We start from the raw sequence: 10,398 nt of genomic DNA, 5'->3' as shown, positions 1-10,398 counted from the left end.
ATCCTCCAAATTTAAATTTTATTTTAAAAATTAAAATATAATCTTTCACCATTTATTTTATAAATAAAATATAAAAAATATAAAAAAATTATTTAAAAATAAAAAATTACACTTTACTCTTTAAAATAAAAATTCAAAATTTAAAAGATTCAATTTTTTTTAATATTTTTTATTACTAAACATTTTCCACACAGTTACAACATATAGGATTACTATATATAGGATGAGAGATTATACTTGCTAATTCTAATATGAGTGATTACTCAAACATCTAAATGGGAAGAAAAATGTTGATGTTCTGGCATACATCAACTTCCTAATATACGGGGGGAAAAAAGGTTCCATGATACTTCACTTGAGAATTATTACTATTTATTATATACATGAGAATTGAGAAGATTGTATTTCAATCTTCTGCTCAGTTCTTAGAAAGTAGCAGTGAATACAGCTTCTCCAACCACATGACCAGTTATGGCATCCAACAGCTTTTCCTTCGTCACCTGCCAAAGTTTTGAATCAACATTATTCTTACTTCAATTTTGTTTCTAATAGAAAGCTAATAACGAAGAATAAGCTAATAAGAGAGTAAACCTGATTCATCACCATCGTCTGTATTAGAATTTAGAAACTTTCAGTTTTTTGTTACCCTAAAATAATAATAAATTCTCCCACCACAAGTTTTTTTCCCCCTATAAAATGTACGTTTGCTAATATTAGCAATTTAGCATATTTTTAATCTTACACAATATTATATATACAAACTATACTGAAAATATAATACAATCGTCTAATATGTTCTTTTAACGACCATTTACGTCATTAGCATAAAATATAATTGTTTTTCCTAACGTGTCACGTAATTAAATACATAAAAGAAGTGTTAGAAACCAATAATGTGATTTATAGTCATCAATAGTATTTTTATTTTTTAATATGTAAAATTATATTTAATAATATAAAATTATTTATTTTTTTTATTAAAGGATGATCAAAATCCAAAGCATAGAGCCTAAACTCAAAGTTATCACCATAATTAGGCATCTTAGGGCCACGCCAAAGATTCACTTTCCAATCATTGATCCCTTCTTCAATCACACCATACTCATCATTTTCCATACCAACAACCTCCTCTTTCTTTCCGGAGAATCCCTCCGGGAGCCGATTCACAGTCGTCGGAATATTGACCACGATCCAATGGGCTGGTTCCACCTTCCGGCCCATAGGATCTACGGCATCCATATCCCGGACCAGGAGGGCCAGACCCTTAGTCTTGGGTGGTACGTTTTGCCACTCAAGAGGTGGGGATATATCAAATTTAGAACCTAACCCTTCTTGTGTGCAATATCTTGGTAATTTCCCAATTCCTTCTTTGTTGATCTCTTTTATTGCTGGTGAAACCAACTTGAATTCCTCACTAGACATGGTGTATATATGTATGGTGCAATTTGATTTATGTAACGCAGTCACAAAGTCACAATTATTTTGGTAAGGCACTAGTGATGATACTTACAATGTGAGCAATATAAATTGGAAATTTGACTATTATAGTGTACTTATTTATTAATTTTTAATGTAAAACTTATAGGGAAATTCGTGTGTGTTGTTATGTGATAATTGTAGATGATTCGAGGCGTTTGTAGATTGATATGAATGAAAGGGTGGACTCTATCAGGTTCATACGTGAAGGTGATTGCCGTGGTGCAAGTGTCATAGGTGTAAAGTGTAAAGAATGAGAATATTATGGCTTTGACACGTTTCATAACACTTGGAACTTGGGAAGTTCCGATATAACCTGATAGTTAAAAAATAATTTTATTTAGACATTAATTTTATTGAAGAAAATTTAAAAACAACAATAATAATTAGGGTAAAACGCATAATTAAACCAAACTCAACTCAATATTATACAATTTATCCAAACTTAAAAACGTTACATGGATCTTTCAAATGTATATTTTTATATATAAATCGAATGAATGTGATTCAATTTACCAATTTTCATAGTAAATCAAAGCTGCCAAATTCAAATTACAAAAAAAATGTAAATCAAAGTAGCTTGAGTCGATTTATGCATGCATGTCACGTTTCTAGTAAATCGAATCACACTGACTCGATTTATGCATGCAAATAACACCACTAATAATTCGAAACAAGCTGTTTCGATTTACTCCAAATTTTGTCCCTATATAATTCGAATGGAGCTGATTCGAATTATACACAATGGGCTCTTATGGTATTTCGACTTGAGCTGAGTCAATTTACTTGTGTTTTTCTTATAAAAAATGTTCAAATTGAGCTATTCAAACTACATTTTACAAATCCTACCTCACGAAAATTCAGAGAAACCTCAACCCAAACACTCCAACATTTGGATACGCTGCTAATGGAGGATAATCCGGATCGTCTTTATTGTTTGGACGGAATTGTCCATATTATTAGTGTCATCAACGAAGAGGTTAGAACATACATTTTTTTTTAAGAAAATAGGATTAGATGTTTAATTTTTTTTTTGTTTCTTAAAACGCTAGTCATAATTTACAATTTTTAAACTAGATAGAGTGGTTAGATTAATGACTTATTAGTTTCTAGAGATTTGACGGAACGATTTCTAGTTTAAATAGTGATTACAAATAACTAGAAGAGTATGAATAGTAAAGATAATGAGCAGTAAAACGTAGTTATAGTATAAATAACATCTTAACATAAATTTTAGATACATTTTAAAATTTTAGCATATAAATTTTAATTAATTTTTAGATTTGCAAAATTTTAGTTAACTAATTATTGATACATGTAATATTATAAAATAAAGAATTATTATTTTTTTTAAAGATATGTAATTGCATTGCTTTGAAAAAAAATACACTGTCTATTTTGGTAAACACCAAATACTAGCAAAAAGAAAACTAATAGAAGAGATTGGAAATTTACAAAAAACAATGTTCTATAACTTGAGTCATTCATTGCTGGAGCTTCCTTGTTGTTTCCACAATTACTATTACCGCCAGCTTCTCATTTTTAAAGACCTCTAAATTTCTCGCCTTCCACAACGACCAACACAGAGATGCAAGGAGGGCTAAGAATATTATTCTCTTCCAATGCCTCTAGTTTCCGTTTGCCACCAGACTGCAAACTCCATGGTTCTATTTTGCACTATAGTATTCACAAAAGGAGAGAAAGACCAAATCTCAGGAGTGGGACTGCATTATACCAAGGTGTGAAGCATTGTTTTTTTTTGCCATTTTTGCATCTTTAACACATTGCTGAAGTATCTGAGAATCTTTGATTGATTAAATTGAGTACAGGTAATTTTTCATAGGCTGTTCTCGACAGAAAGTTTTTTACTTTGGATGGTAATTTTAACCTCCGAATTAATTTACAGAGCATTGAATTCGTCATCGTCGTTGAAAGGTGCTCAACTGGCGCATGAGAAAAACCATAAGGCACCCAGTATTCCGAGGCCACATCCAGGCCCATTCAACCTTGTCCTCACCATCATTGTTTAGTAGCAGGGAGAGAATTCGCGAACTGAGTTCAGGGGAAAAAATTGCTTCAACTAGCTCGTTATTTCATCTTTCATCTACTCTAAGTAAATCATGTAACCAATGAATGTCTATTATTGGATTGTTGTTGTTACTAAGTCTAAAAAGTTAGGGTGGGAGTAACCATGAGTCCTCCCAGATACGAACATTTGTGTCAGATCCTATACTCCATTCCAAACCCTTTTCTACCATTTTTCTTTCCTCCAGTAGACTTTGCCAACCCCAAGAAGGTTGGTTTCCTTTATCTGCCAAAAGGGAGTTAGTGTATCTATAGTTTTTTTTTCTTTGAGCATATTCGCAAATTGCGAATTAGACTTAGTAGTAATTCGCCAAAACTGTTTACCCAACAAGGCTAGGTTCTGGGCTCTAAGATCCTTGAATCCTAATCTGCCTTCTTTTTTGGGTCTGGTCATACAATCTCAACTAACTCAAGCCATATTTCTCTCCACTCCCTTCTGACCCCACCAAAACTATCTTAGAATCATGTGTATGTCTTTCACTAGAGAATCTGAAAACTTGAAACATGAAAGTATATATATTAGAATAGCTTCTCCGACAAATCTGATTAAAACATGTCTATCACCTGCTGACAACAGATTCCTCTTCCAAACTTGAATTCTTTTCTGAAATTTATTATTTATTGTAACAAATGTAGCCCTTTAAAATATCTGAATAATAGATGGAAGGCTTAGATATTTATCTTGTACTCCCACATGCTCTATGTTAAGTAACTCCGCTAGCTGTTGTCTTCTGGCGAGTGGGATGTTTTGACTAAAAAAAACTGTTGATTTGTAGAGGTTAACTTTCTGCTCGCTAAGCATCTCATATTCATTGAGTAGAGATAGGATATTATTACATGATTCCTCATTAACCTTTTCAAATAAAATAGAGTCGTCAGCAAAGAGAAGATGATTGACTGTTGGAGACCTTTTGTGAATCTGAATTTCCTGAATAGACATGTTTTGCTCTGCCTTGTGTAACAGATAGGATAATCCTTTCGCACAGAATAGAAATAGATAAGGTGACAAGGGATCTCCTTGCCGGATACCCCTTTTTGGCTTAAAAAAGTCATAATATTGACCTTCCACAAGAATAGAGTAAGAAACAGTAGTGACTAGTTCTCTGATCCAAGAAATCCATCTGGTTTCAAAACCCGTTTTCTCCATGATGAACCATAAAAAACTCCATTCAACTCTATCATATACTTTACTCATATCCAATTTAATAGTCATTTCACATTCCAATCCGCACCTCTTAGTTTTGAGGTAGTGCATACATTCATGAGTTATTACAATATTATCAGAAATTAATCTACCCTTTAAAATGCACTCTAGTTTAGACTTATTAAATTATTCATAAAATAATCCTGAAGTCTATGTACCAGAACTTTAGAAATAATCTTATAAAAAACTGAGGATAAGCTAATAGATCTAACCTGTGACATGTCTCTAGCATTCGGGATCTTAGGGATCAAGCAAATCTTTGTATGGTTAAACGCCTTGAAAATTTTACCTCCACCAAAGAAGCTACGAACCGCCTGAAAAATATTAGCACTCACAATGTCTCAATAAAATTGAAAAAATCATATTGTAAAGCCATCCTCACTTGGAGCAATTTGAGGACAAACGCTGAAAGTAAATATCTTAGTTTTCTCCACAAAGATTGGTCTCATTTTCCCGGTTCATGAAAACTATAACTGGAGGACTAAAATCACTGAATATATCACCAGGTTATAATGGGTTATGGGATGAAAATATTTTCTTGAAATAATTTTTAGCCACCAGAGCAATATTTTGTGGATCTGAAACCATCTCACCATCATTTCAAACTAGTCTCCAAATTTTATTTTTTTAGTTTCTAGCATGGAACTTCTGATGAAAGAACTTTGTGTTGCTATCCCCTTCTTTCAGCCACTTGTATCTTGATTTTTTCTTCTAAAAACTTTTTTTTGATAGCTCCTTTTCTAATTTTTTCTCTACCTCTAACACCTCTGGTCCACCAAAATAACCCGCTGCCCTCAACTGTTTCAACCTAAGATTTAGTTATTTAATTACCTTTTTAGAGTTGGATTTGTTATGCTGTTGTCACTGCACTAGACGATGCCTACAACACTTTAGTTTCTGTGTCAAAACGTATATAGGTGAGCCATTAACTTTCATACTCCAAACTTCCACTATCACTGCCCTTATATTCTCCATCTCACACCACCGCTCCTGAAATTTAAATCTTCTATGGTAGACTATCTTGGAGGAACCGAATTAAGTAAAAGAGGAGCATGATCCAAACCATTCTCCGATAATATTCTTACCATTGCATCTACATAAGTCTCTCTTCAAGCCATTCCAGTCGTAAAACGATCAAGCCTCTCTCTAATTAACACCTCTCCAACCCTCCTATTTGATCATGTAAACCGTTATCCTATCATCCCAAGATCAACCAATTGATTATCGTCAATGAAACCATTGAAAATTTCAATAGAAACTTCAGACTTCATATTTTCTCTCTCATTTTTTTCATAATTTGTAATTACATTGAAATCACCCAAGATGATAAAGCTACCTTCAAATGGCTGAAATCAAGAAGAGAATTCTTTGAATTGATTGATTCGAGTCAGCTCATTAGTACTTAAGTAAGTAAAACAGCTCAATTAACATAGCAAACCAAATTAAACATATGCAAACATAACATATATAACGAAATTGTCATAACATCATCCAAAATAAAGTAAGAATGCTCAAGTTGAATAAAATAAGCCTAACGTACTAAACCAACTTTAATGTAAAAGGTATCCAAGACCATTAATTGAAATTCAAAATTTTTATTGCAGGTCATGATTTCCAGATGATGGTGGCCCTGCGCATGATGAGTCCGGTGTACCGCCCACAAAAGTCAGCTCTTCAGCAATCTCAACTGGCAAATTGCCTCCTAACTGTTGGACTACATATCCCAAGACTTTATGTATTGACTGTCTCTTCGCCCGCTCTTCTCCTAGCTTAGCCGTCAATTCTGCAATCATCCTCTTATCCTCTGCATTGGACTCTGCAGAACCCGATGATTGTCCAGCAGCGTTACCAAAGACTTGGGTGGGACATGGTCCAGCACCTAGGGCACGAACTCGTCCTGGGTGCTCCTTTCCGAGAACTTGTGCTAGCGAGTCATTTTGTGAAAGGTGCTTAGAGGATCCATCCTGCCTCTCAACATTTGCAATTGCTTCCTACAAATATACAACATTGGAAAGGAAGAAGTTAACAGTAGTATGATATATACAATAAGCTATATATTGCTTCAAATTTTCAAACATGACTTACACTAACAACACGCGCATCGGGATGGATATACGAGCCATCTTTTTTCTTATGAGTCATGATAAACAACTCTCCTATACCAACGGGCCTTCCTTGCTCTCTCTCCTATATCGTTGATATTGACACAATTTAGTAAACAACAACAACATTTTTCAGGAAGCTTAATCAAAATCTTAATGCAAATGATGACTTATTACCACTTCGTCTTTTTTTCTTGCCAATGTTTTGGATTCCCCAGTATGTGTGTAAAGTTGCCTGCTGCGATTTTAAGTATTCTGTTTACACTTTTTCTATAAACAAATAACAAAACAAATATAAATGAGAAAGATATGTTAAATATAAAATGTAAGGGAATTAATATGTATACACATGTTTTTTTATGTGGAAATAATAAAATATACCAAGGCTTACCTGTGTTTCTTCATTCAGGCGATAGTCAACGAACTTTTTCCAATCATTTTTGTCTATTCCTTTCGGGTGATGCTGAAGATTTTTCTCATAAGTCCTTATTTGTTTGTAACACCTATGAAACAAGTGGTGCCTTGAATCCTTCCAGTTCTTTCCTATCCTCTTCAAAATATCGCGCTTTATTTTTCCTCTGACATCGTCCTCATAGTAAAAGACCCGCTGCAATTAGTTTACATTGTCATTAACGAAGACCGACGAACAAGTATAAGACTGATAATTTGAAGAAATGCCACAACCATTACAGGCTAATTTAAATTGTTAAAGTATGACCCTCAAATCCAGTACAAGCAGTCGCAATTACGTATAAATGAGAAGTGCTTAAATGATGATGTAAAAAACACAATATGAAAATTTTACTAACTATATAATTTACCCATGCAAAAGACCTAAAAAAACCAAAAACTAAAATTGCTTAAATTGTAGAAGCTTAAAGTTGTACCTTAAGCATGTCGTACGCATGTTCCCTCTTTGCTTTGCTCACCAGCTTCCAACTGTCTAAGTGTATGGGGAACTGGGAATAATCTGCACCCAAACTCTCTATGAAACCACTCAATAATTCTGCCGCATGACTAATCGGTTACAGCTCACTGTTAAATGGGAGTACTATCTTTGTGTTGGAAGGGAGGGCTATAGCCTCCTTCACGCTCAGCTTAGAAACTTTTCTCACGTCGCCCTCTAAGAAGTGTATGGGAAACAAAATTACTATCTAATCATTGCACAAAAGAAAAATAGAAGTAAAGGACTATAAAGATAACTATTTACAAAAATGGGAGGAAAAAAATATTTACCGATAATAGTAACTTCCCAGAAATCTGTATCTTTGGCTTTCTTGTTGTTATGCTGACCTTCAACTTCTTGATTAGCAAACAAGTCGTCGATGTGCTCATCAAACGACGGAACTTCATCCGCCTCTAGGTCGTAATCATCATCCCCTAATTCATGATCAGCCACTTCCACACGATGCCGAGTCTCTATGTTGTATGTTGGAGTTTGAGGGTCATCAGTAGTACTCGACTGTGCATTCCTATTATCGATGCACGGTGCACAAAACGGTTCATTCATACGGGTTGCCGGAGCTCTATTAGCTGAGGATGAAATCGGAGGAACCCTATCACGTGATTCCTCCCGTGATGTCTGAGCTCCTCTTGTCGTGGTCCCAACCTTAACGCAATGTGAAACCATTTAGAATTATATTTTAGAGAACGAATTAATATTGAGAATTATTTTATTTCATAAACTAATCATTTTGCCGGGAGAAAAATTAATGCGGTTCGATGATACAATTGAAGGAGGTATAATTTTCACATAAGGTTACGTCAAGAAAGGTTAACCACAAATACTAACCGTTGTCTCTTCAGTACCAGCATTAGTTCCGGCATCTTTTGAGGGTTTCCGTATAATGTTGTACCTTGGTTTCCTAGGCATCCTTAAAAATCTGTATAGAAAATAATATTAGTAGACAAATGACAAGCACAACGTAAAAAAACGCTTAAAGCAAATAGAGAATACAAATTATACCCCAAAAATAGGGAATAAAAAATTATGAAATCTATATGGAACACTAGAAGACACATTACATGATACATCATAGACTGAAGGAATATTAGAATTTATTTTTTTAAATAAATTAACAACATAATCAATTAAGTCTAATTAAATTAGTTTAAAATAAAAAATATTAATTAGTTTCAATGTTAGTTGAAGTCTTACTATTTAATAGGATTAAATAACTGGTTTCTCAATAAATTTGAATGTGTCATAATTAAAAATGTGTATATCAAATTAATTCTTGACCTGGTAAGTAAAACAACTTTTATAAGTGTAAAATTATTTATTATCAAAAGCCAATAATCAAGCTTGACAAACTGCAACGGTTATACTAAATTAGATATTCATTATTCGAATATATAAACAAATAATAGTGGTATGGTATAATATTACAATAGATAGAAAGATGAGTTGTTATATAGAGGTGGGTTCCTAATGATTCTTGCTGTGTGTAAACATAAAGAATGTACAATGCATGGGAATAAGGCCTGAATTATGGCCGGGGGAAGGTGGTAAATATCCTTATACAATATTTGCGATGTCGAATTCACAGAGGGATGTATTTCTAAAGACTTTGCAGAATGTGGTCTTTCCAGATGGTTACTCTAGCAATGTTGCTCGTTGTGTTGATTTGCGACAACACAAGTTATCTGGGTTGAAAAGTCATGACTGTCATATTCTGATGGAACAATTACTCCCAATTTTAGTGAAGAATGCACTTCTGAGTCCGGTGTCCAATGTGATTGCAAATTTATCGTCATTTTTTCCGAAAACTTTGTGGGAAAGCCATAAATCCTATGCAGCTTGCTGAGCTTCAGAATCATGTTGTGCAAATCTTGTGTCAGATGGAAATGATTTTTTCTCCATCCTTCTTCACCGTCATGGTTCACCTCACCGTACATCTCGTTGATGAGGTTACTCTTGGTGGACCAGTACATTATAGGTGGATGTATCCAATAGAAAGGTTAGCTATTTGATAAACCCCTTTAGTACATTTAGTTCAATTAATTGTGTATATACTAAGCGTTTCATTGTATTTATATAAAAGGTATTTAGGACGTCTGAAGCAATATGTTTGTAATAGGGCACAATCGGAAGGCTCAATTGCAGAAGGCTATTTATCTGAGGAAATTCTGACTTTCTATTCTAGGTATTTGGATAATATTGAGACTAGAATCAACCGACCAGAGCGAGTTAATGATGAGCCCGTTAACGTTCTTCATAATTCAGGGGAAAGTATGTTCCCAGCCATTGGAAAGGCATTAGGGGTTGTTTCACATTTCGAACTCACTCCAATGGAAAAACATCAAGCTCATCGTCATGTGCTTAGGACTAATTTTCTTCTCTCCAATAAAGTATACGCATGTATTTCTAAAACACCAATATAACTCTTTTCTCCCAGTGTATAGGACTAATTTTCTTCTCTCCAATAAAGTACATTTAGAGAAAAGACAAAGCGAAGCTTGCGTCATCAGACAAGGTTGCAAGCTAAGATAGATAGTGTCGTCCATGCAGAATTTCCTCAGTGGTTCAAG

General features: G+C 34.1%; 2 protein-coding genes and 1 long non-coding RNA gene across 3 annotated transcripts; all 3 read right to left on the bottom strand.

The window, feature by feature from the left end:
• On the bottom strand, nucleotides 140-1,593 carry LOC107625788 (UPF0098 protein YbcL). The gene is made up of 2 exons (XM_021116211.1): nucleotides 981-1,593; nucleotides 140-520 (listed from the first exon to the last, which is right to left on the bottom strand). Exons 1-2 carry the CDS (start codon nucleotides 1,420-1,422, stop codon nucleotides 426-428), a joined length of 537 nt encoding a protein of 178 aa, XP_020971870.1. The 5' UTR covers nucleotides 1,423-1,593; the 3' UTR covers nucleotides 140-425.
• On the bottom strand, nucleotides 3,548-5,566 carry LOC110269002. The gene is made up of 2 exons (XR_002357833.1): nucleotides 4,415-5,566; nucleotides 3,548-4,050 (listed from the first exon to the last, which is right to left on the bottom strand). It is a non-coding gene; the product is annotated as an uncharacterized LOC110269002 (long non-coding RNA).
• LOC107627702 lies at nucleotides 6,208-7,077 on the bottom strand. Its single transcript, XM_016330524.2, has 3 exons — nucleotides 7,045-7,077; nucleotides 6,851-6,952; nucleotides 6,208-6,756 (listed from the first exon to the last, which is right to left on the bottom strand). The coding sequence occupies exons 2-3, from the start codon at nucleotides 6,905-6,907 to the stop codon at nucleotides 6,361-6,363; spliced, it is 453 nt and encodes a 150-aa protein (XP_016186010.1). The 5' UTR covers nucleotides 6,908-6,952; nucleotides 7,045-7,077; the 3' UTR covers nucleotides 6,208-6,360.

This window comes from Arachis ipaensis, chromosome B02, assembly GCF_000816755.2.
Source record: "Arachis ipaensis cultivar K30076 chromosome B02, Araip1.1, whole genome shotgun sequence".
In the NCBI taxonomy this organism is placed as follows: domain Eukaryota; kingdom Viridiplantae; phylum Streptophyta; class Magnoliopsida; order Fabales; family Fabaceae; genus Arachis; species Arachis ipaensis.
The sequence above is the reverse complement of the archived record's forward strand: the minus strand, read 5'-3'. Positions and strand labels throughout refer to the sequence as shown.